This window comes from Lithobates pipiens, unplaced genomic scaffold (genome assembly GCF_037356315.1).
Source record: "Lithobates pipiens isolate NorthernLeopardFrog02 unplaced genomic scaffold, aLitPip1_a1.2 Scaffold_23, whole genome shotgun sequence".
In the NCBI taxonomy this organism is placed as follows: Eukaryota; Metazoa; Chordata; class Amphibia; order Anura; family Ranidae; genus Lithobates; species Lithobates pipiens.
Genome location: NW_027507785.1, coordinates 172,386,874 through 172,412,726, shown reverse-complemented (window position 1 = coordinate 172,412,726; position 25,853 = coordinate 172,386,874). Strand labels below are relative to the sequence as shown.

Below are 25,853 nucleotides of genomic sequence, written 5' to 3'. Positions count from 1 at the left end.
AAACTTCATCCACCATGGCAAGTGGGAACTAGTGAAACTAAACCCACAAAGTAAACCAAACAGCAGTGTATTGAAAACTCCACCATATAATCGGGTATCCTCAACAGGAGTAATCCCCAAGACCGTAGCATTGCGGAAGTAATGCAACAGTGCATTAACGAAACAGTACTGTGTTTTCTATCAAAAAAGCAGGAAAAAACTCAATAGCAACTACACGACTGCCTGCAAAACCTTGCGGCCAAAACTATCATCAGCTGATGCACCAACGTCTACCTTGTAGAACTTGGTAAACGTATGGACAGACGACCAGGTCACCGCCTTACACACCTGAGCGACAGACGCTTGGTGTCGGAAGGCCCAAGAGCTTCCGATTGCTCTTGTACAGTGGGCCGTGACTGGAAAGGGGGGCACCTGCCCCTTCAAGGCGTAGGTTTGGACTATAATCGGTCTGATCCACCTGGAAATGGTGGCCGACAAGACCACCATGCCCTTCTTAGGACCAGCCACCGAAACAAACAGCAAGTCTGACTTCCGAAAGGAAGCTGTGACAGACAAGTACACCTTCAGAGCCTTAACTATATCGAGCGCGTGAAGGGCCACCTCCTTGGGGTGTTTCAGCTTAGGACACAACGATGGCAATACAATGTCCTCATTGATATGAAAAGCTGAAACCACCTTCGGTAGAAAGACCAGTTGCGGACGCAACACCACCTTATCCCTGTGGATGACCAGATAAGGCCAACTTGCAGGGCAAGGCCGCCAGTTCCGAGACCCTCCTGGCCGATGCGATGGCCACAAGAAAGACCACCTTCTGTGAAAGGGTCAACAGAGGAATCTCCCTGATATTCTCAAACGGAGGCTTCTGAAGCGCCGACAACACCAGGTTCAAATCCCACGGAGGACGCACCAGAGGGACTACCCCTTGCTGAAGAAACAGCAGGATCCTGGATATAGAGAAGGATGCCACCCTTTCTCCTCACACAAGGAGATATAGGCCTTCCAACTACGATGGTATATCTTCCTGGAAGAAGATTTCTGTGCCCTCAACATAGTTGGAATCACAGAGTCGGATAGACCCCGATTCCTCAATACCTGGCTTTCAAAAGCCAGGCCGTTAAAGCCACCGATGGTAAAGCAGGGTGAGAGATTGGACCTTGAGATAGGAGGTCCTCTTGCAACGGCAGTCGCCAGGGAGCGTCTGCCACCAGGCGCACCAGGTCTGCATACCAGGCCCGCTGAGGTCAATCTGGGGCAATCAGGATTACCAGAATCCCCTCGGCTTCCACTCTGCGAAACAGACGTGGCAACAGTTTTAGAGGAGGAAAGGTGTAGTTCTGCTGGTATTGATCTCACGGAGCCACCAGCGCGTCTGACCACGGATCTCTGGTCCTGGACACAAATCTCTGTACCTTTTGATAGAGACGGGAGGCTGGTAGATCCACATCTGGTGAGCCCCACCTCAGGCACAGCAGCCTGAACACCTCTGGATGCAACGCCCACTCTCCAGAGTCCAGCATCTGTCGACTCAGGTAGTCCGCCTGCCAATTTTCCACCCCTGGATGTAAATGGCCGATAGGGCCGGTACATGCCGCTCTGCCCACAGAAGTATGTGAGCGACCTCCCAAGCAGCGGCTGAGCTTCTTGTTCCTCCTTGGTGATTTATGTACACCACAGCTGTGGCATTGTCGGACTGTATTCTGATCGGACACCCCTGAAGACTCATCGACCATGTGTGGAGGCACAGCCTGATCGCTCTTTAATTCGAGCAGATTGATCGGCAACCTGGATTCCTCCGTCAACCAGAGGCCCTGAGCCGACTGAATCCCCATCACTCCATCCTAGCCGGACAGACTGGCGTCCGTAGAGATCACTGTCCATGTCAGAGGAAGGAACGACTTCCTGGACTGAATCACCGGGGACCTCAACCACCAGATCAGGGAGTCCCTGACTGGTTGGCTCACCTGGATCTGCCGATCCAGAGACAATGGAGATTTGTCCCACTTAGTCAGAATCTCCTTCTGCAGGACTCTCGTGGGGAACTGGGCATAAGAACCCGCCTCGAAGGAGGCCACAATGAGCCACAGCACCCGCAAGCAAAAGCAGAGCGATGACCACTTGTGGCTCATCAGTAGATTTGCCGCCGACCTGAGAGTCCTCAATTTGTCTAAGGGGAGAAAAGCCCTCGCTTCCCTAGAGTCCAACAGTAACACCAGGTACTCCAGGCACTGAGTCGGTAACCACCACCGACTTCTTTAGGTTCAACAGCCACCCAAAATCTTGCAGGGTCTGCAAGGTGATCGCCACATCCTCCAGTAATTCTGAGGCGGAAGAAGCTCTGAGGAGGAGATCGTCTAGGTAACCCACGATCGCGATCCCGCGTTGTCTCAGCAACGCCAGTACTGGAGCGAGCACTTTGGTAAAGACTCAGGAGGCTGATGCAGGGCCAAAAGGAAGAGCCACAAACTGATAGTGGGCTGCCCTGACTGCCAAAAGCAGAATTTTTTGATGCCGAAGGCATATGGGTATGTGCAGGTATGCATCCTGGACGTCTAAAGACGCCAGGAAGTCCCCTTGATGGAGTGCAGTGACTAATGAGCGAACTGATTCCATTCTGAACCTCTGCACTTTCACAAAGTGATTGAGGGCCTTCAAGTCCAAGATTGGACATACCCCTTCCTTCTTGGGAACTACAAACAGATTTGAGTAGAACCCCTGGGAGTGTTCCGATTCCGGAACAGGTACAATCACCTCCTCATTCAGCAAGTCCCTCACCGCCCCTAACAGGGCCTCCCGGCGAACTGGGGACACAGGTATCCTGGAGGGGAAGAATCTGTTTGGCAGCCAAGAGAGAAACTCTATCTTGTAGCCCGTGGAAATCAGATCGCAGACCCATTGGTCGGATAACCGGGAGGTCCACCGGGCAACTCCCGAAGGCGACCTCCCACCCGGGACATGGGTGGGGGCAAACCTTCGTGTGGTAGCACTTTTGTTCGCAGGCTTGTTAGGCTTGCGATTCCAGGGAGGTTTCGGACCGTCCGTGGGTGTCCTGTCGGGCTGGGGGCGTTTCGCCGAAGCACCGGGCAGATGAAAAAGCTTTCCTCAAAGGGGTAACGCACCGCCAAATTTTTGGGGACCGAAAAGGTCCGTTGCAGGCGACCCCATTCCCTGTAGATGAATTTGTCAAAGTCAAATACGGGAACACCTTAGGTGAACGTGCTGGCTTGTGGGACCCAAAAGGGACCGGAAACATCAGCAGAGGAATCCGCTGGCTCCTGAATCTTCGGGTTATCACGCACAGCTGTGATAAGTGCTCCAACAAGCGCCTTGTCGCGCCCAGACGGGGAATCATCCTCACTGTCCGAACGGTCCTGGTCAGCCACGTCTGATAGGTCAGAGCAAGGGTCTCCAGCCAGGGCCCGAGTCTGCATCATAGCTCTCCCCAGAGGACGGGGGGGGGGGGGCGCAGGGGCCTCTTACGTGCACCTTTTCTGCCACGTGCCGCCTCTATCTTAGCAACACAGGTGTCAAAGAATGTCATCAGGGTGTCCATGCGCACCGCACTAACCGCAGGTGACCCGGTTGCTATAGCCTGGATTTCGGGGGAAGAAACACCAGTTTCTGAAACCATGCTGACCCTATCCTGTCTGCCACCTGCAAGAGGACTTAGGACAGTGAAGGTCTCACCCTCCTGCTGTCGCCGTCTGGGGGGGGGTTAATTAGCGCTAGACTCCCCACCCTGGGAGGAGGTTCCCAGTTGCAGAGAGGAGAAAAAACTGTGCCAGCAGCAGCAGCTTCAACAGCGGTGCAACGATCTTCAGAACAGCTTCAACGTTCAGCACAGAGCCATCCAGTGTCCCACACACACAGTGGATACAGGAAGTAACAAGAGAAAGCACATGTCATGCTGTCACAAGAGGACATCGGTGAAGAAAGCATTCAGGCTTTAAAAAAATGGCCGCCAATGTAATCAATAGGAAGCCTAAGGAAGATGGCTGCTGAAGCTCACCAGGGGAATCTATAGCTTTCCCAAATCCAAGATAGCCGCCGGAATGGCGCCATTCGGTGAACAGAGCAAAAAAAAAAAAAACGAGCTGCCTGCTGACAGACAGACAACCTCCACAAAACTGCTTCTTTTGGACCCCCAGACCTGGACCAGGACTGAACAGCAGCCGCACAGAGCCCCCACAGGTGAGAAACAGCGACCCACACACACACATACACCGCCCGCAGCGCATGCAGACACCCCCCCCGAGGGGGAGGGAGGGGTGATAGGGACTTGGGAGAGAAGATAAGGAGGTGAAGTGGCCCCCAAATCGACCCCCCCAGGGAATGCCCAGCTGCTCACCCCACCGAAGCGGTACTTACCAGTCCTGAAAAGCTGGGAGACATTCCATCACAGACCTACACCTGCGCAGTTACAGGGTAGCTGCTGGCCTGGTATACTGTGATCCAGACATCAGTAGCCCAGTCATATGTATACCCCGGAGCATTGAAGCTCACTGACCACCTCTGGAGCATGAGGTATGTTGCGGCCTGCCGAGCCATAGCTGCAGCCTGCTCACGCTCTATGGCAGGACTGGGGGAACTACAAGAATATCATTAATCAGCCTGTGGTTGATAGAAGATCTCAGGATCTCTCATCTAGCGCAAAAAGCAGCAAACCTGCAGTAAAAATATGGACCAAGAGGCCCGCAGGGTTTCCTAGGTCATTTTCCTTGCTAGGCAAAATAAAAACTGAAGCTGTTAGCAGCAGGAGGAGGGTTGATAGCATGGGGACCACCCCCCCCCGGGGCGGGATTAAAGTTCTGTGTATTGTGTAACAATTTTGCCTAGTTTCTCCTAATGGCAGGCTATACAACCCATTTAGTTACAGAGAGGAGCTGTATCGGTCGGTGAATATAAGAGAAATCACTTTAAGTCCAATGAACGTATAAAATCGTCCTTGACGGAAGTGGTTAAAACAAGCTTGTGGCAGCAACCATGATCTTGGTATGATTTTTTATTTTTTTTAAATCTGGCTGTTAGCTACATACTGCAGTAATCGACCAGGATAGCTAGATACGTTAGTTCCCTGATCTCCTCTAGGACAGGAGAAGCTTCAATGATTTTGTCACTTTGAGTTTCAGAGTGGTCGTTCTTTGGCTGCTACAGCCGCTACCCCAGATTTCTCCATAAAGAGGACTTGTCACCTGTCCAATGCTATTACACAGGGGGCTTGTTAGCCCCCTTGGGATAGCAATAACGTTAAAAGAAGAAAAAAAAAATGTAAAGTGTAAAAAATATAGTTATTAGTATGTGTTTTTTTTTCCCCTGGAAATTTGCGTTTGATAAATGGCTGTGCAAATATTACATGACAAGCCGATTTTAATGTGTGAGAAAAAATAAAATAAAAATGCCCAGGACAGCAAGTGCTTAAACATAAGTTTTGAATGGTCTTATTTCTTTTGTTCTGTCTTGCATTTGTCCGATTCCTAGTGATGCTGTAAACAACACATTAAAACTGATGCAGAGGTCTAATGAATTCCAACAGCATCTCCTTGAAAACAGTGGAAGCATATTCAGAGAAACAGCAATGTGTAAAGAGTGTGATGCCTGTGAAAATGTAGATGCTTACAAATTGTAAGTGGAAAACCTGAATGGCAAGAACATTCATTTTACTAACAGTAGGCACATAAATGCATTTCATGCGGTTATTCATGTGTTTTGTATGCCTAGGAATTAATTTCTTGATCAGCGGTACTCAAGCTTTTGAAGAGTGAGGGCCATTTAAGTGATTTGGTAACCGGTTGAAGGCCGAAATGTACTATAGGGTTTTACCCCCCCCCACCCCCCAAATTGCAATCGTAACAAGCCCTGCTGCTTTCACAGTGATGCGCTGCAGTTTACCCGCGGGTTAGCTGCACTGAGCCACAGACATCTATTACATCTTGCAGATATGAGGCACTTTCTAAAAGTGCACCAAACCCGCAGGATTTAATAGAAGTTTATGGTTCAGTGCAGCTAACTCACATGTACATTGCGCTGCACCTGCGGATCAGAATAAAATAAGCCGAATAACCCTTTTTTATAAGTTCTATTATGCCTCTTGCAAAAGTGTAGTGTGTGTGATGTTTAATACACTAAACTTTGCCAGCTTCTGCTGGCATCGCTCTCCAAGCTGCTAAAAAGGTCCCAGATGAAGTGCACATGGTATCACTCTGCCAGGGACAGGAGCCAGTGCTACAGAGGAAACATTGGCTTATGCGGTTTCTGCATCCTCCACTGCCAGCTTCATGCTCGTGGATGGCGGGTCAGCAACCCATTAATTACGATCTGGGCTTGCTGGCCTTCTATCCCAGAGCATGGGTATGCACTTCCCTGGTTTAAGGTTGTGGGCCATATCAGAGTGCTCATGCCATGGGCCACGGGCTAAGCACACCAAACCCTAAATCATGCTGACTACTACAATGTCTCTCGTTTATTTGTCATGGTTACCTTCACAATGCATTTATCAGGGCCAGATTTACCTTTTTTCTTAAAATCAACAAGCCTCAACTAGAGCAATAGCTTATTGTTATAAACACAAACACACACACACACACAGTATGTTTATACAGTGCCTTGCAAAAGTATTCGGCCCCCTTGAACTTTTCAACCTTTTGCCACATTTCAGGCTTCAAACATAAAGATATAAAATTTTTATTTTTTGTGAAGAATCACCAACAAGTGGGACACAATTGTGAAGTGGAACGAAATCTATTGGATTTTTGAAACTTTTTTAACTAATAAAAAAATGAAAAGTGGGGCGTGCAAAATTACTCGGCCCCCTTGTGTTAATACTTTGTAGAGCCACCTTTTGCTGCGATCACAGCTGCAAGTCGCTTGAGGTATGTGTCTATCAGTTTTGCACATCGAGAGACTGAAATTCTTGCCCATTCTTCCTTGCAAAACAGCTCGAGCTAAGTGAGGTTGGATGGAGAGCGTTTGTGAACAGCAGTTTTCAGCTCTTTCCACAGATTCTCGATTGGATTCAGGTCTGGACTTTGACTTGGCCATTCTAACACCTGGATACGTTTATTTGTGAACCATTCCTTTGTAGATTTTGCTGTATGTTTGGGATCATTGTCTTGTTGGAAGATAAATCTCCGTCCCAGTTTCAGGTCTTTTGCAGATTTCAACAGGTTCATCCAGAATGGTCCTGCATTTGGCTGCATCCATCTTCCCCTCAATTTTAACCATCTTCCCTGTCCCTGCTGAAGAAAAGCAGGCCCAAACCATGATGCTGCCACCACCATGTTTGACAGTGGGGATGGTGTGTTGAGGGTGATGAGCTGTGTTGCTTTTACGCCAAACATATCGTTTTGCATTGTGGGCAAAAAGTTTGATTTTGGTTTCATCTGACCAGAGCACCTTCTTCCACATGTTTGGTGTGTCTCCCACTTTTTATGGATATCTTTGAGAAATGGCTTTCTTCTTGCCACTCTTCCATAAAGGCCAGATTTGTGCAGTGTACGACTGATTGTTGTCCTATGGACAGACTCTACCACCTCAGCTGTAGTTCTCTGCAGTTCATCCAGAGTGATCATGGGCCTCTTGGCTGCATCTCTGATCAGTCTTCTCCTTGTCTGAGCTGAAAGTTTAGAGGGACGGCCAGGTCTTGGTAGATTTGCAGTGGTCTGATACTCCTTCCATTTCAAAATGATCGCTTGCACAGTGCTCCTTGGGATGTTTAAAGCTTGGGAAATCTTTTTGTATCCAAATCCGGCTTTAAAATTCTCCACAACAGTATTATGGACCTGCCTGGTGTGTTCCTTGGTCTTCATGATGCTCTCTGCGCTTTCAACAGAACCCTGAGACTATCACAGAGCAGGTGCATTTATACAGAGACTTGATTACACACAGGTGGATTCTATTTATCACCATCAGTCATTTAGGACAACATTGGATCATTCAGAGATCCTCGCTGAACTTCTGGAGTAAGTTTTGCTGCGCTGAAAGTAAAGGGGCCGAATAATTTTGCACGCACCACTTTTCAGTATTTTATTTGCTAAAAAAGTTTAAATTATCCAATAGATTTCGTTCCACTTCACAATTGTGTCCCACTTGTTGGTGATTCTTCACAAAAAATTAAAATTTTATATCTTTATGTTGGAAGCCTGAAATGTGGCAAAAGGTTGAAAAGTTCAAGGGGGCCAAATACTTTCGCAAGGCACTGTATGTATAAAGTATTTAATGGTAACACCTGTTAAAAAAACAAATGAATGACAAAGCTAAATTCTGAATGTGATGCAAAAACTTACTTTACACTTGTATCCGTGTATTGCATTGTTACAAGTTGTGATTCATCAACTTTCCCATCTTGCTTCTACATGAAACAAAAGAAAGTTAGTTCTTGAATACTATTTAAAAGCCAGCACTGGGGAAAGTTTCAATTCTCCGCTGCTCTTTTATGTCTAGGGTACGGGAAAAGAAGAAGAAGTTTGAATTACCCAACCTTCTGCTACCCCAGCAGATGGTGCTCCCGAATGTGACAATGGAATGTTCCTCAGTGTCCTCAAGTCCACTGCAGTGTGGGGACTGGCCCTGCATCATTAAAGCAGTTGTAAACCACTAAGTATTTTTTTTTTTGTACCTGCAAGGTAATGTCATAATGTGCTAGTATGCATTGTGCACGGAAGCCGCCGTTGACGGCACGGTACAGGGCTCTTAAGAAATGGCAGAGCCCTGGCATGCCCCAGTGATGCCACGGTACAGGGCTCTAAAGAAACGGCAGAGCCATGGCATGCGCCAGTGATGCCACTGGCTGCATGTACAGTAAATGTCTCCTTAACAGTGCATGTTTAGGAGATATTTACACCAAGTATCGGTAAGCCTTATTATAGGCTTGCCTATAAGTAAAAGCAAGAGATGGAAGTTTACTTCCACTTTAAGGAACCTGTGGGAGTGCACGATCAGGTAAGTAAGTAAAACTGTTTTTTTTGTTTCCCCAGACCTAAATAAGCATTTAACCTTGCATTTCAGGGGCTGCACCACTGCAAGGGAAGAGATTTACTTTTCCTGGAGTTCAGCATTAAATCAGGGCATACATATATAATTAATTTAATTGCCCCCCCATCGTTTAACACAATCCTGAGAAAGGCAGATGGCTAAATGCAACAATTGTTTGATACCCCAAATCTTATCTGTCTTGAGGGTACTTGACAAATTGAGTCAAGTACACTTAATAAAGGCTTGACTTTAGAGGCCTAAAAGGTAAGTGAAATGGTGAACGTGGATCACAGAAAAAACAAAACAAAGAACAAACCACCTCCCAAGCACTTGTTCAATTTTGCAACTCCAGACAAGGAATATAGTGAAAACATCAGTTGGAAGAATGCCAGATAGTGTAAAAAAAAATATTTCAGGGTCTGGGCAGGAGAAGATGGGAATCTGTTTTGGCCATACTTCTCTTGTGGGCCACAGAAGTACATTTACCTTTGTACTTCTGTGCCCCAGAGTAAGCTTCTAATGGACTATAGTAACTGAATATTAATAAAGTATTATTAAATAATAAATCAATATATTAAATTAAAAGCCCTATGGAGTCCCTCTAGTTCTTCTTACCTTAAAACTGTAGGATGAATACGAATCCACAACCCCAGTATATATGTTTAATCTATATATGCACCGATGTGTCTTCAATGCATGTACATGCATCTAGGTAATCTTTACCTAGGCCCTTGTTTCATTAAACTCTCCTGATTATAATTAGATCTTCAAATTGGGATACTTATTCTGGTGACCTGGGGGTCCCCAAGGAATTTCTTTAATTTGCAGGGATTTCCTCTCACTTCCCCTTTTTGTCTAGGAGACAAAGACGACTGTGGATACAACAAATAACTATACAAACAACCGTATTGAATCGTATATGATACGCTTGTTTGTATAGTTATTTTTTGTATCCAATCCATATGCCCTTTGACAGGTTTTTAAAAGAAGGCACCATAGCAGATAAAGAACATTTGAACTGACCTGTATCAGGTTATTTGAAAATGTATATAGAGCTTGCTTGGATCAGAAAATAAAGATTTATAAAGCTTTCAATGAGTCACTGTTATTTCCCTGGGTATGAAAAATTGGCACTTCTTTTTAACTATGTAAAGGGAAAACTAGTGCGCTTCACCTAATATGTTATAGGAAGGCTAAATATAAAATAGATGTACATAGGAAGCAGCCAGCATAAAAGCAGTGATCTCAGCACCAAAAATAAGTGTATGAATTAATAAAAATGCGGCGCTACCTAAAAGTGCTAAAAAGTATACAATGAATAATAATCACAAATTATAAAAATAAATGTATATCAAATACTATCCATTAAATGCAACATAAATACTATTGGAAATGAATGTAAATATTCCAAAAAATGAGCATGCAACCAATATGTGTACAAAAATGATGAATAAGGGTCCGTGAAAAAATCAAGTGATTATATAAAAATAATCTGCATTAATAATCCAAATATAAACAGACATAAAAAATATCAATTAAAAATAGATAAATATATAAAGTGAAAGTTCGTGGAAAAAAAAAAAGCAGATAAAGTGATTATTTAAATAATCAATATAAACACGTGATTGTCCATAAAATAACGTGCACTGATAACTTGTAAATTTGCAAAAATAAAGTTCATGCAAAAAAGTGTGAAAATCAATTCCCAAACGTGGCAATCCACTGCAAACTTCAGTGCTTAATGAGTGCACCACCTATTTCCCCCAGCCTCTCACCTCCAATAACTGGTAAATAGGCACTGTGTATAAAGATAGCTGCTGGCTTCTTATTCATTCAGTCACACTGCTCCACCGCTGTTAGTGTTTCACTGTATGGCTATATATTTCATGCCCTCCCAATAGCTTCAGGATGTCCAAGCAGTATAAAATAGAAGAACACAGAGGGCTTTCATGTGTAGTATTACGCTATTTTATTATAATGAAAGATAAAATCCACACTTACATCACAAAATACAGCAGAGTGTGCAGCAGACGCGGACTTCCGGTTTCGGCCGTAACCGGAAGTGGTAGGTCCGACACCAAATTCCTTCTCTGACGCGTTGCGTTACAGCACGTAACTTTTTCAAAGGGTCGTGCTGAAAAAGTTACGTGCTGTAACGCAACGCGTCAGGGAAGGAATTTGGTGTCGGACCTACCACTTCCGGTTACGGCCGAAACCGGAAGTCCGCGTCTGCTGCACACTCTGCTGTATTTTGTGATGTAAGTGTGGATTTTATCTTTCATTATAATAAAATAGCGTAATACTACACATGAAAGCCCTCTGTGTTCTTCTATTTTATACTGCTTGGACATCCTGAAGCTATTGGGAGGGCATGAAATATATAGCCATACAGTGAAACACTAACAGCGGTGGAGCAGTGTGACTGAATGAATAAGAAGCCAGCAGCTATCTTTATACACAGTGCCTATTTACCAGTTATTGGAGGTGAGAGGCTGGGGGAAATAGGTGGTGCACTCATTAAGCACTGAAGTTTGCAGTGGATTGCCACGTTTGGGAATTGATTTTCACACTTTTTTGCATGAACTTTATTTTTGCAAATTTACAAGTTATCAGTGCACGTTATTTTATGGACAATCACGTGTTTATATTGATTATTTAAATAATCACTTTATCTGCTTTTTTTTTTTCCACGAACTTTCACTTTATATATTTATCTATTTTTAATTGATATTTTTTATGTCTGTTTATATTTGGATTATTAATGCAGATTATTTTTATATAATCACTTGATTTTTTCACGGACCCTTATTCATCATTTTTGTACACATATTGGTTGCATGCTCATTTTTTGGAATATTTACATTCATTTCCAATAGTATTTATGTTGCATTTAATGGATAGTATTTGATATACATTTATTTTTATAATTTGTGATTATTATTCATTGTATACTTTTTAGCACTTTTAGGTAGCGCCGCATTTTTATTAATTCATACACTTCTTTTTAACTACTTTCAGAACGGACCATTTTGCTGGCTTAAGACCCGACCGCTTTTTGCGATTCGGCACTGCGTCGCTTTAACTGACAATTGCGCAGTCGTGCGACGTGGCTCCCAAACAAAATTGACGTCCTTTTTTTCCGACAAATAGAGCTTTCTTTTGGTGGTAATTTGATCACCCCTGCGGTTTTTTTTTTTTGCACTATAAACAAAAATTGTGACAATTTTGAAAAAAAAAAAAACACATTCTTTTTTACTTTTTGTTATAATAAATATCCCCCAAAAATATATATAAAAAAAAAAAAAACTTTTTCCCCTCAGCTTAGGCCGATACATATTCTTCTACATATTTTTGGTTAAAAAAAAAATCGCAATAAGCGATTATTGATTGGTTTGCGCAAAAGTTATAGCGTTTACATAATAAGGGATAGTTTTATGGCATTTTTATTAATAATTTTTTTTACTAGTAATGGCGGCGATCAGCGATTTTTATTGTGACTGTGACATTATGGCAGACACATCGGACATTTTTGGGACAATTTTCATTTATACAGCAATCAGTTCTATACAAATGCACTGATTCCTGTGTAAATGACACTGGCTGTGAAGGGGTTAACCAGGGGTGGCAGTGTAGTGGTTAAGTGTTCCTAGGGGCGTGTTAGTAACTGTGGGGGGCTGGGCTTTGTGTTAGTGAACACTGATCTCTGCTGCAATCACATGGAGCAGAGATCAGTGTCACTTGTTGCTAGGCAGAACGGGGAGATGCTGTTTACAACGGCATCTCCCTGTTCAGCCTCCCCGTGAGACAATCGTGGGTATCCCCGCGGCGATTGAGTCCACGGGACCCGCGACCGGACTCACGGGGGTCCCGACCGGCACGCGAGTGCACCACCAGCGGCGCGCAAGTGATGGCAGGGCGGCATATAGAAATGGACGTACCTGTACGCCAATAGGCCTGCACGTGGCATTCTGCCGACGTACATCGGTGTGCGCCGGTCGGGAAGTGGTTAATAAATATTATGGCGTTAAGTTTTTTGTTTCGCTTGCCATTGTCTGGCACATATAAAGTGGAGTTCCACGCGTTTTTTAATTTATTAAATGCCAGCAGCTACAAAAAGTGTAGCTGCTGACTTTTAATAAACAGACAGACACTTGTCCCACGGTCCAGTGATGTGGCCACCCGGAGCCTCACTCCTCTCCCCTCCTGTGGCGCCGTCATAGTCACTGTGGACACCCGGCCATTACAGCTTTAGGCTTCACGGCCGGACACACACTGCGCAAGTGCAAGTCGCGCTACGCTCTGCTAGTGGCCAGGCAATCTTCTGGGACCTGTCCCAGAAGATTGCAGAGAGGGAGGGGCCCCCTAGGAGGAGAGGAGAAGTCGCCTAGGCAACCAAGAGCAGGGAAAAAATAAAAAAACACATGCCAAATGTGCCACGACAAAAAAGGACAGGCCAAATGTGGCATATCAGGAGGCGAGGAGTGCTTAAAACAGAAGTTCCTCTTTTGGGTGGAACGCTGCTTTAAAGTACCTTCCTCTTGGTAAATGGAGGGGGTCTGCGGTTTTGTTTTTTTGAGGCACAGCCTTCCCCTCTCTTCTCCATTTTATCTTTGGTAACAATGTGGGTAATTTGATATGTCCACTTCATTTATGAAAATCTGCCTTTTAGATAGAAAAATGTAGCCTGGAACTGTACTCGCCCTGTAATGCCACTGTGGCCATGTTAACTGTGGGCAGCGGAATCCATCACCCTCTCGCTTCCTGGTAATTCTGCTGCACCCCCTCCCTAAGTAAAGGAAGATCGCGTGCATGGCGCCTATGCACAGTGTGGCAGCGAGGAACCGCACTTGCATTGTACACCAGTGGGGACCTTGCACATGCACAGTGCAGTCACACAGTACTGGTCTCTAATGTCCTCCACCTGTCTCCACCCACCCTCCATCCATCCATCCATATTCAATCCCTCCTCCAGCTCTTCACACACACCAATTAAAACTATTTAAATATTTAAAAAAATCCAGGGATTAGGAGACTTCTACATCATTCACCTAGGCGCATGACAAAGGCTAAAGAGCAGACCTAATTAAAGACATTGGCACATGTTATTTTATTCCTATTAAAGATGGGGGAGACCTTTCAAACAGAGCCAACATAACAGACAGACTGGTTCGCTTGAAAGTGCAATGACTAATTCACCTACATGTAATGTTTGGTGAATGTTACATTTACCACTTTATAAATATTCATATATCAAACAAAAACTCTCACCGGCATTGCTTGAGCTTTATGGGTAGTAATTGTTCGCCTGGTCTTTGTTCTCTTAGCTTCATGTCTGTGGACCCAGCCACGGAGTTCTTGGTTTAACCTGTTTAATAATAATATTTAGGCAGAACTTATATGAGTTTTTTTTTTTTGTTTTTTTTTACGTAAACGTTTTTATCATGAAAACAAAGAGCAGGAAAAAGAACAGTACAATACAAAACTTTGAGGTACCGTATATCAAACAGGATATTAAAATATGAGACAATAGCATATCTAATTCATGAACCACATAAAAAATAGGTAGCATGAGTTGCAAGATGAAGGCATTCCAGTCCATATTAAAGGATGCCCAAAAAGAAAGAAAACCGGCAGGAGTTACAGAGGTAGAAAAAGCAGGAGATGGGAAAGGGAATTTATAAGAACAGATAGAGAGGGTGTGTAGACATCTAATCACAAAATAAAATGTTTAATTAGAACAGGGACCCATTTTGTAGCTAGGGCTTAAAGTGTTACTAAACCTGCAACAGTAAAACTCAGTCTGTATATGCTATAAAGCATGCTTGTTATACTCAATGCAGAGGATTAACCCCTTAGGTTTCAGCATGTGTAAAAAGACAGTTTGATCCTGCCTTCTCTGATCCTCCCCTTCTTCCACACTCCCCAATCTATCTCCTGATCGTACATAGCCTTGGCGTCAGTCTGTACATTCTCAGTTTGGTGTGTATTGCTAAAGAGCTTTTTTTTTTTCTTGGGATCAGCACAGGGGCCTTCAACACTGTCCAGACAGAGGGTCAGGGGTCCTGCAGCCTCATAGGATAGTCAGAGGAGAATGAAAAAAACCAAAAATAAAAACCTCCTCCTACAAGGTTTAACCAGTACTTGGCCATACACTTATAGAAGTCACAAGACTGCTCTAACTAATGATGAGAAAAGGTATTTATTAGTTTATATTTACTAAAATAATTGCATTCCCATGTTATGTGTATTGTGGGAGACCAGATATAGTGAATGCAGGGTCCTGGGTTTAGGAATACTTTAAAGTTGGCTGATGCGTTAAGCACATCTTCCTGCAAAGCCTAATACACACAAGAAAAAAAAAAAAAAATATATATATATATATATATATATATAATCTAACTCTATCTTATTCCTGTTCATTCAGATTACATGCTAAATAGAATTAAAAAAAAAAAGGTGAAAACTTTCCTGTCCCCTAGTTAAAATAAAACCGTTTTAGAGATCATTAGAGCCAGACACCTGAACATGGCCAGGCTTGATTGACTGCAGCCAGTGCAGCTCAAAATAATCCGCACCATTGGTCATCTAAAGGAAAGCTACCCGGGCAGCAAGCTCAAACATCTGTTGATAGCCATCAGTCGGAAAAGAACTACAAAGTAATTTTTAAGACTTTGGGACTCCAAAAACCCCCAAAAAAAACAAAAAAAAAAAACCACCACACATTCTTTATGAATGGAACACACTTAAAAAGATAGCCAGTCTTCCCAGGAGGTGCCAAGCCTGCCAATATCTCTCTCTAAGGGACAGCAATAAAGTCACAGCATACCAAAATCATCACAGAAACGGCAGGATTCTATTAAATGTAGCAGAGGCCAATGTTACCCACTGAAGAAAAAAGGGCTTCGCTGGAAACCCATTGCTAAACAAAGAGTAGATAAACACTTGCCTCTCATTTCCTAGGAAGCAACAGGATGCTCTGAAAGTCTTGTGGGAGAATGTTCTAAAAGCAAATGAGACAACTATGGACCTTTCTACTCTGCATGGGCAAAGCAAAGGCTTGTTTTTAGCCAACTGTGAGCCCAAGTAGATGGTCCAATTACCAAGACAAATGATTCAACACAGAAAAGCAAGTCCACATTAGAATTGTTAGGAAAAAAATATACTTGTTTTTGATTTTGGAATGACACTGCCAAATGTCGAGCCATACACTGATGTGCCATACACTGACATATGATGACCAGAGCTGAATTAAAACAGTCTGCAAGTGGGTGAAAAAGACTTATACTGTTATATAGACGCAAATATATACTGTTATATTGAGAAGTAAAAGACTTAAAGGCAATTGTTTTTCCATTTTGGATAGAGCAAGGGAGGGTTTTCTTTTGTCAGGTTTTTGTGCAGTCAGTGTCCCACTGGGGAGATTGGTCTTCCCTTCCAATGCCATAACTCCAACTAAAGTGAGAGGAAACCTTTCCAAAGTGAGGTAAACCCCCCAATAGTCACCATAACTAATGTCTTCATAAGTAGTGCCCTCATTGAACAATTCCCCCCATACCGCGAGATAGTCATTGCTTTTCTGAGGTTTGCTCGGGGAGTCTAAAAAAGCACCCCTCCTCTGCCTCTCCCCCTTTGTGGGTTCCAGTTTTTTTTTTGGGGGGGGGGTCTTTATGGGCTTGCTGAAAGGGATGAAAATTCTTCCTTTGCTGCACCACTTTTTTTCTGCGGAAATGCTTTCTTTTTATCTGCTGTTCTATCAAGGACGGTCTCTAGCTCTGGCCCAAACATCAGATCTCCTGTAAAAGGGAATTCCACACAACTTCACTTTTGGTGCAGAGTCCCCTGACCAGGTTTTAAGCCAGAGAGCCCTGGCTGAATTAACTGAAGATCTGGCCGACATCCTGATGGATTCTGCTGAGATGTCGGCCATATACATGACACTCTTAAAAAGGGTAGGGAAGGACTCTAGCAAAACCTTCCTAACAGGTGCCTCAAAGTTTTTGGCTACTACTGTAGCAGCCATTGCTGGCTTTAGATTCGATACGGACAAGTCCCAAGCTTTGCATAATAGCGTGTCTGCTCTTTTGTCCTCAAATGCCAGATTGGTCTGTCTAGACCAGGGATCATCAAACTACGGCCCTCCAGCTGTTGTGGAACTACACGTCCCATGAGGCATTGTAAAACTCTGACATTCCCAGACATGACTAGGCATTATGGGAATTGTAGTTCCTGAACAGCTGGAGGGCCATAGTTTGGAGACCCCTGGTCTAGACACTTGGGAAAAGGCGGGCAAAAATTGTTGGTCTTTTATTCCAAACCAACGCTTCGTCCTTTTTGAAAGGAAGGCCTCTAGAAAAAAAAAAAGAAAAAAAAAAACTGTCCTTTTTCTGGATCCTTCCACTCCTTAACCGCTTCAGCCCCGGAAGATTTTACCCCCTTTCTGACAGGAGCACTTTTTGCGATTCGGTACTGTGTCCTTTTAACTGACAATTGCGCGGTGAAGCTTTTGGTGGTATTTGATCACCCCTGCGGTTTTTATTTTTTGCGCTATAAACAAAAAAAGCGTAAATTTTGAAAAAAAAAAGCATTATTTTTTTACATTTTGCTGTAATATGTATTGTATGGACTCTTCCCTTACTAGACTTGCGATCAAAGATCTGTAAAGCGGTTTGGACCATGAGTTCCCTTAGTGGGTTCTTGCATGAATAGCATTTTCTTCCCATAGATCTCTCTAATTTGGCAGTGGCTTTCTATAAAACTGAAAAACCACCAGAATCCCCTATTGGGGTGAGATATGGAACAGAGAGAGATAGAAGAAAAAGCTGCCCAAAGCAGACTCCACCAACGTGCCCCAGAGTCTCCACTCCATGCTGAGCTGCTAATAGAACGTGTTCCCATAGCACACAGCTGGAGGCTTTACCCACACACAAAAAACAAACAAACAAAAAAAAAAGGTGACTTCCATGCACTTTGGAAGTCACCTTTGTGCATGGACTTTGTTTTCTGTTCACGAAGCATTTGCATGAACTGGAATTAATGAGCATTAATTATTTATTAATTATTTTTTTGATTTTGGAAAACTTTTTTGCACATTTTTTAATGTCCTTGGATTTTATATATTTTTTGGCATGATTATGTTATGTAAGCACATTTAATATTGAATTATTTTATTTGCATCTTTTATATCGCACTTATTGCACTTTGTGAGGTGATTCACACTTATTGCACTTTATATATTTTTTAGATAAGTATTTATTTCTAATTGTTTCTTGTGGTTAGCGCCGCAATTTATTCACTTTTACTAAAGCACTGAAGGTACTGCCATTGATCCTCACCTTGGAGAAAGCGCAGCCCTTCTGGTTCCCTAGCAGTGCTTCCACCATGGTGGAGGAGAAACACTAAAACTGACAGCATGGTGGAAGCACCTTTCCCAGGTGCTGTCCTGAAAGGCAAAGAGAAAATATACGTTTGCTCTTCAGTTATATTTTAACTGTAAATGCCATTTCTTAAGTATAATATAGGTCACAGAACTTGTATTCATAGCCTTGGTTTTGTGTATTATGCTGCTACCTTAGGCCATTGGACACCAGCAAAGGGTTTTCTGGGAATGTCCCCAGTGCACCCTCATAATTCTCCCACTCAGTCAGACTCCAGTTTTGTAGCAAGCACTATGAAGAAACAGAGGGGTGAGACCTGTGTCTTAAATTGTACTCCAAGCTATAGAATATACAGGCAAGTCAAAATCCCCCATTATCTGAATCATACGGTACAAGACTTATATTGAAAGACCAGGGGTCATCCCCAAGCAAGACATGAGGGGTGGATGAAAAAAACATTGCAAAAAGTAGCAAGCAGGCCCCCAAAAGACTTAACCAAAAAACACAAATGACAGTTTCAAGCATCTTGCGGCCAAAGCTCACATCAGGAGAGGCCTGGGGAGCCACCAGTTAAAGCTCCTGCACACCTGCAAAAGAGATGTTTGATGCTGAAAGGAAAAACCAACAGATCTGGTGATATGCACTGATAGGGAAGGAAGGAACCCCTTCCTTGAGGGCATAAGCCCTGGAGATGAATGACCTGAGCCACCTAGTAATGGTAATATCTAGATTTTGCAACAGCATTTGACACAGTTCCCCGTAAACTTTTACTGTACAAAATAAGATCTGTTGACATGGACTATATATAGGGCGAGTACATGGATTGAAAACTGGCTACAAGGGCAAGTTCAGACAGTGGTGGGGAATAATCGGAATGGCCAGGGGTGGGTAGTGTGGTCCCACTGGGTTCTACGCTAAGACCAATCCTATTAAATTTGTTCATAAACGACCTGGAGGATGGGGTAAACGGTTCAATCTCTGTATTTGCAGATGATACTAAGCTAAGCAGGGCAATAACTTCTCCACAGGATGTGGAAACCTTGCAAGAAGAGCTGAACAAAGTAATGGGGTGGGCAACTACATGACAAATGAGGTTTAATGTAGAAAAATGTAAAATAATGCATTTGGGTGGCAAAAATAGGATTTTTATAACAGCTTACCTATAAAATCCTTTTCTTGGAGTACATCATCGGACACAGAGCACCATAGTAATCGCTATGTGGGTATATAGGCACCTTCAGGTGGTGGACACCGATATACCTAATACAGGAAGTTCACTCCCTATATAACCCTTCCTCCTGCCAGGAATACCTCAGTTTTTGTAGCACAAGCAATATACCTAAACCCCAGAAAGAGGGGAGGGACCTCTGTGTTCCGTGATGTACTCCAAGAAAAGGATTTTACAGGTAAGCGATTTTCTTTATCGTACATCACGGGACACAGAGCACCATAGTAATCACTATGTGGGATGTCCCATAGCAATGCTATTTGAGGGGAGGGAGACACAACCAGTAGGGCACCCCCAGGACTTGTGGATCTATACTGCTGCCTACAGCATACTGGAATCTTACCCCTTAAATCATAACTTGCCGAATCCCCTTAGTGACAGTGGATTTCGACGCTGCCTGTCCTTTCTTAGGCCCTTCTGGCAGTATAAATAAGACATCAGTCTTTTTCCGGAACTGAGCAGTTATCTTTAACCACTTAACAACCAGCGCCCGACGATGTATGTCCTATTTTTGAAGAGGGATATCTCGGTAACGGCAGCAGCTGCCGTCAAAACGTCACTTCCGCCCATACCTCTTAAAAGGTATATTTTTTTAAAATTTCATTTTTTCTTTGTTGCATTTTAGTCCAAATATGAGATCTGAGGACTTTTTGACCCCAGATCTCATATTTAAGAGGACCTGCCATGCTTTTTTTCTATTACAAGGGATGTTTACATTCCTTGTAATAGGAATAAAAGTGATCCAATTTTTTTTTTTTTTAAACAGTGTAAAAATAAATAAAATAAATAAGAAAAAAAAAGTTTTTTTAAAAACACCCCGTCACTACGAGCTTGCGCACAGAAGCGAGCGCATACGTGAGTAGCGCCCGCATATGAAAACGGTGGTCAAACCACACATGTGAGGTATCGCCGCGATCGGTAGAGTGAGAGCAATAATTCTAGCCCTAGACCTCCTCTGTAACGCAAAAAATGCAACCTGTAGAATTTTTTAAATGTCGCTTATGGAGATTTTTGAGGCTAAAAGTTTGACGCCATTCCACGAGCGGGCGCAATTTTGAAGCGTGACATGTTGGGTATCAATTTACTCGGCGTACCATTATCTTTCACAATATAATTTTTTTTTTTATTGTTGTCTTATTATTTTTTTATTCAAAAAAGTTAATTTTTTCCAAAAAAAGTGCACTTGTAAGACCGCTGCGCAAATACGGTGTGAAAAAAAGTATTTCAATGACCGCCATTTTATTCTCTAGGGTGTTAAAAACAATATAAAATGTTTGGGGGTTCTAAGTAATTTTCTAGCAAAAAAAACAGTTTTAAACATGTAAACACCAAATCTGAAAAAGAGGCCTGGTGGTTAAATACACCTTGACTGCTCTCACCACATCAAGACACTGTAGTGACTTCTCTTCCCTGGAACATGGCTTTGGAAAAAACGACGGCAGGAAAATATTTTGGTTCAGGTGAAAACCTGAGACCACTTTTGGCAGAAAACCTGGACGAGGGCGCAACACCACTCTGTCCTTATGAATAATCAAGTGTGGCTTTTTACAAGAAAGAGCAGCCAATTCCGAAAACCTCCTTGCTGAGGATATAGCAACCAAGAACACCAACTTCCTTGTCAGAAGTACTAAGGGAATATGCTGTATCGGTTCAAATGGCTGTTTTTTTTTTTTCACACTGACAAAACTAAGTTCAAGTCCCAAGGGTTCAAAGGTGATCTAACTGGTAGATTAAGCCGCATCACCCCTTGCATAAAACCCCAGACTAAAGAATGTAAAGCAAGCGGTCTTTGAAATAAGACCGATAAAGCGGAGACTTGGCCCTTAACAGAAACCAAGGCCAACTTCATCTCTACCCCTAATGGTAGAAAGGCAAGAATTCTGCCTATGATATACCTCCGAGGGTGCCATCCCTTGGATTCACACAAGGAAACATAAGCCTCCAGAATTTATAATATAAAGTTCTGGAAGCTGGCTTCCTTGCATTAATCAAGTAAAGATAACCGACCCGGAAAGCCATTTCTTCAGAATGTGGGTTTCAATAGCCAAGCTGCATCTTGACTGAGTGACAGAGTAGGAGAGTCAGACTTATGGCTCTCCATTCTAGAATGCTGATAGGAAGCATTGGCAGTCAGGGAGTTGTAGATACCTAACCTAGCACCTTCAGGCCTGTGTCCGTTACCACCTTCCACAAAGAGGAAAGGAATGATTTCCTGGAATCTAGGGCCAAGTTGGAAACCCACATAACTGCCTGTTTTTGGGGTGAAGATGGTAGATTGCAGGGTAGAACCCAAGGAAGAGTCAGAGATTAAAAATCAAAGTTGGGTGGTTGTAATGCAGGACCAGTGAAAGCAAAGTTTGCTTTCATTTGGGTTTCAAAGTATTTCTCAACAGATTCTTTAAAGAAGGGAACATTCTAAACAGGAACAGTGTGATGCTTGCTGAGACCTGAAATGGCATGATCCACTACTGGAAAAGATCACTTTTCCATTTTCAGGGCCAATCCTCATGTAAAGCACAGTCAACGTGCATGTGCAAAGGAAAAGTCTTTCCAGACTTGATTAGCCTTTTACTGCTCATAAGAACTTGTTTAGAGCGAAGAGAATCTGGTGCTGCTAGACAGTGACTATCATGCATTGCATCAGTAAGTGAGTTCACAGAAAATAAAAGCATATGGTGTGAAGCCTCATCTTACATCGTGTAATATGCAGGGGGGTAAAAATACATCTGCGGGATTCTATTCTTTGCCCACCTCCCCTTCCTTAATATATTCTTCATAGATGTTAAAAAGGGCATGCACCTCAATACATTCAAGTGGTGGAGAGGCTGAATAGCACTTTTGGGCCCTGAAGACCAAGGGTTCTAGAAGCACAGAGAACTTCCCAAATAAATGTAATGCATCATCTGGTGCAGCTGTGCATGGTAGCCAATCAGCTTCTAAATTCAAATTAAGCTTTGACAAACAGACCTAGAATACAAGCATCCCACTGAGAACACTTCCCATTCCCATGCATGTGAGAGGTTATCTGTTCAGGTGTCTATGAAATCCTGCATAACTGCAGTGAAATCTTCCAAGGGGTAGAACCAAGCAGTAGTGTATGCCTGACGGAGCTAAGGAAGACTCTGGAGTGCACAGACTCAAACTGTGGACAACATTCTAGGCCGGTGGTAAACTGTGTAATGGGCACACAGCGGCAACACGGGACGGTCCCTGCCCTGTCTGAAACCTGACATACTGCCCAGCAAGGCAAGGACAACATAGCTCAGGGTGCCAGACTGGGCCCTAAATATTCATGAACTGGTTTCTGGCAACAGGAGAGGCTCAGATGGCAGAGGTGACTGGGTCACTGTAGGCAGACAGCAAACACCAACCAAGGAAGATCCTCGTGTCACTTTGGAGGAGCAGCAGTGGCAGGTATTAGTTACTTTCAAACAAAGCCTACTTACAAACTGAGTCTTCAGGGACTGAGTCACACCAAGGCTGTTCCCTGCCTCTAGACCTAAAGAACCACTAACTGTACACTCATACAGGTCTAGAAAACACCACAATGCAGAAAGCAGTGCCCATAGGGCACATGCAAGGCAAGTCCCCCAACTGTCCAGTCCTGCAGGGCCCAGATATGGCCTCTGTAGTATGGGTCTATATTCATATATAACTTTAGTTATTGAATTACAAGAATAGTTAAGAGTGATTACTTATATCTATACAACATGTTTAATGCATGAGGGATCTGCTTCATTATGCTATGGGAAGTTGGGAACCTTTGACCTTTTCTTTTCATCAGTTGTAGCCATTGTCTTCACTACCATATAAATATGACTGGGATACCAGTTTGCATTTTGAGGAAGGCGGAAGCCTGACTGTCTAATCTAGGTAGCTCATTTATAAAATGAGCTTGTGACTCCCCTGGATTGAATATGCTGTATTTATTCCTGTATCGTATCATCTGTATACATCTTTAATCAAAGCTAAGTAAATCTTTTTATTACATTCTTTGTGTGTTGTTGTGTTTTAATCCTTGCATTTACTGACCACATATCTGAAAGGTTAAATATATGAATGAACCTAGGGTTAAATGTAACATGAGATTTAACCCCTTAATACATAATGGCGCTGTGAGCAGGATATTTAACCCTTTCAGTGCTGGTTTGAAGTGCAGTGATTAAGCATATTAATACTCTTGTGAAGTGTAATGTTCTTTGAAACTGTATTATTAGTGTGCCCTGTGATGGGAGGTTTGTTGCTAGCCTTGCTTTGGTGGCAGTTAGTGGCAGATATGTTTGATTTAAATTGGATAAATATAGCAAAGGGGGTAGATAGTCAAATGTTTCCACTCATTGTGTGCTTAGCAGACCCCCGGCAAGCTTTAGATTTTTTGAGATCTAGCACAGATGAGCTGATGACCGCGTTAGGTGGACGAGTGGCCCTTTCGCTGGTGCTCATATAGTTGTTTTTTGAGGTTTGAAAACGATGAGCAGAAAGCAGGTAGGAAAAGGAAAAATATGACCTGTGTTGATGCTTAGATTGTGATTACTGCAGTAATATATGTGTTGAATTTAAATGTTGAGCTCTTCTGTTGGTTGTTTAGCTAGTGCTATTGGTGAGAAAAAGTTGCTTGTATGGATGATATGTAAAAATGCATTTGACTACTGATGTTTAAGTGAGTATGTTTAACATTAGAATGGTTAAGTAATGAAACTAAGGTAAAAGTTTTGAGAAAAGCGAGTCTTTGTATGTTTAAATGAAAAGATCATTAGTTAGCAGGAATGTTTGCAGTCTGCAGGATCCCCCCCTTTCCCTCCCCCCCAGACAATGGACAATAGTCCTGCATTTTATAAAAGGGACACCTGCAGCTGTATTTGTGAGAGCCTGCTTGAATGAAGAGGACTTCTTTCTCCTTTAAGAGAGGGAGATAAACCCCCCCCCCCCCCCCTTTAAAGATTGTGTCCCTGAAGCTGGACATTGCTGAACATCTAAGAAATGTTTACCGTATATACTCGAGTATAAGCCGAGATTTTCAGCCTCTTTTTTGAGGCTGAAAGTGCCCCCTCGGCTTATACTCGAGTCACCGCTGTCTGACTGCTCGATCAGCGCATCGAGCAGACAGACGGCGGACATTAAAATTCAAAAGCCGCGCCTCCTTCTCCGCCTCCGCCTGTGATAGGCGGAACACTGAATTTCCCAGCAGTCAGTGTTCCGCCTATCACGGACATCCGTTCATTCTCATACTACGGACGAGTATGAGAGGATGTCCGTGATAGGCGGAACACAGGCTGCTGGGAAATTGAGTGTTCCGCCTATCACAGGCGGAGGACGGAGGCGCGGCTTTTGAATTGTAGAATGGCCGCCGAGAAGAGCGGCGATCCTGGAGCGGCGATCCATCGGCACGACACGGGACGGAGGAGGCACGGGACGGAGGAGGCACGGGACAGAGGAGGCTCGGGACAGAGGAGGCACGGGACAGAGGAGGCTCGGGACGACGGCGGCTCGGGACGGAGGCTTGGGACACAGGTAGGCTGGACACACACACAAGGCTGCACGGACACACACACACACACACACACACACACACACACACACACACACAGGGATGGATGGATACACACACACACACACACACACAGGGATGGATGGATGAATACACACACACACACACACACACACACACACACAGGGATGGATGGATACACACACAGGGATGGATGGACGGACACACACACAGGGATGGATGGATGGATGGATGGATGGACACACACACAGGGATGGATGGACGGACACACACACAGGGATGGACGGACACACAGGGATGGACAGCCATGTCTCACCCTCGGCTTATACACGAGTCAATAAGTTTTCCAGTTTTTTGGGGGTAAATTGGGGGCCTCGGCTTATATTCGGGTCGGCCTATACTCGAGTATATACGGTAATTATGTTGATAAAAATAACATCCTAGTTGAAATTGTTACTTTTTATTACGCAAATCTAGGATTATTTGAAACAAAGAAAGAAAATGTCTGCTTGATGTTAACACCATTTAAAATCCTGAATAGCAGTCATGATTATTATAATTTTATTGGTGAATGTAATAAAGTGTCATGTTCTAGAATACAACACTAATGTTTTTTTTTTTTAATTTTGTTTTCGTTAATACAGAAGGAACCAGATCTATTCCTAGAAGTTTCATAGATCTGTATGGTATTGAAGAAGAGGTTGCAATAGAAACATCAATATGAGTTTGGTGATGTATAATGTTTGTGCACAAATGTGATGAACACCATTTAATG

The 25,853-nt window shown here is 43.4% G+C and overlaps 1 protein-coding gene across 2 annotated transcripts in view; it reads right to left on the bottom strand.

The window, feature by feature from the left end:
- ATF6 (activating transcription factor 6) overlaps positions 1-25,853 on the bottom strand; it is a 190,994-nt gene that overhangs the window by 57,940 nt on the left and 107,201 nt on the right. For both annotated transcript variants that reach the window (XM_077452616.1, XM_077452618.1), the window contains exons 12-13: positions 14,236-14,332; positions 8,280-8,344 (exon numbers count right to left, since the gene is read on the bottom strand). In XM_077452616.1, the coding sequence (XP_077308742.1) occupies positions 8,280-8,344; positions 14,236-14,332 (162 nt within the window). The remainder of the gene's footprint in view (positions 1-8,279; positions 8,345-14,235; positions 14,333-25,853) is intronic.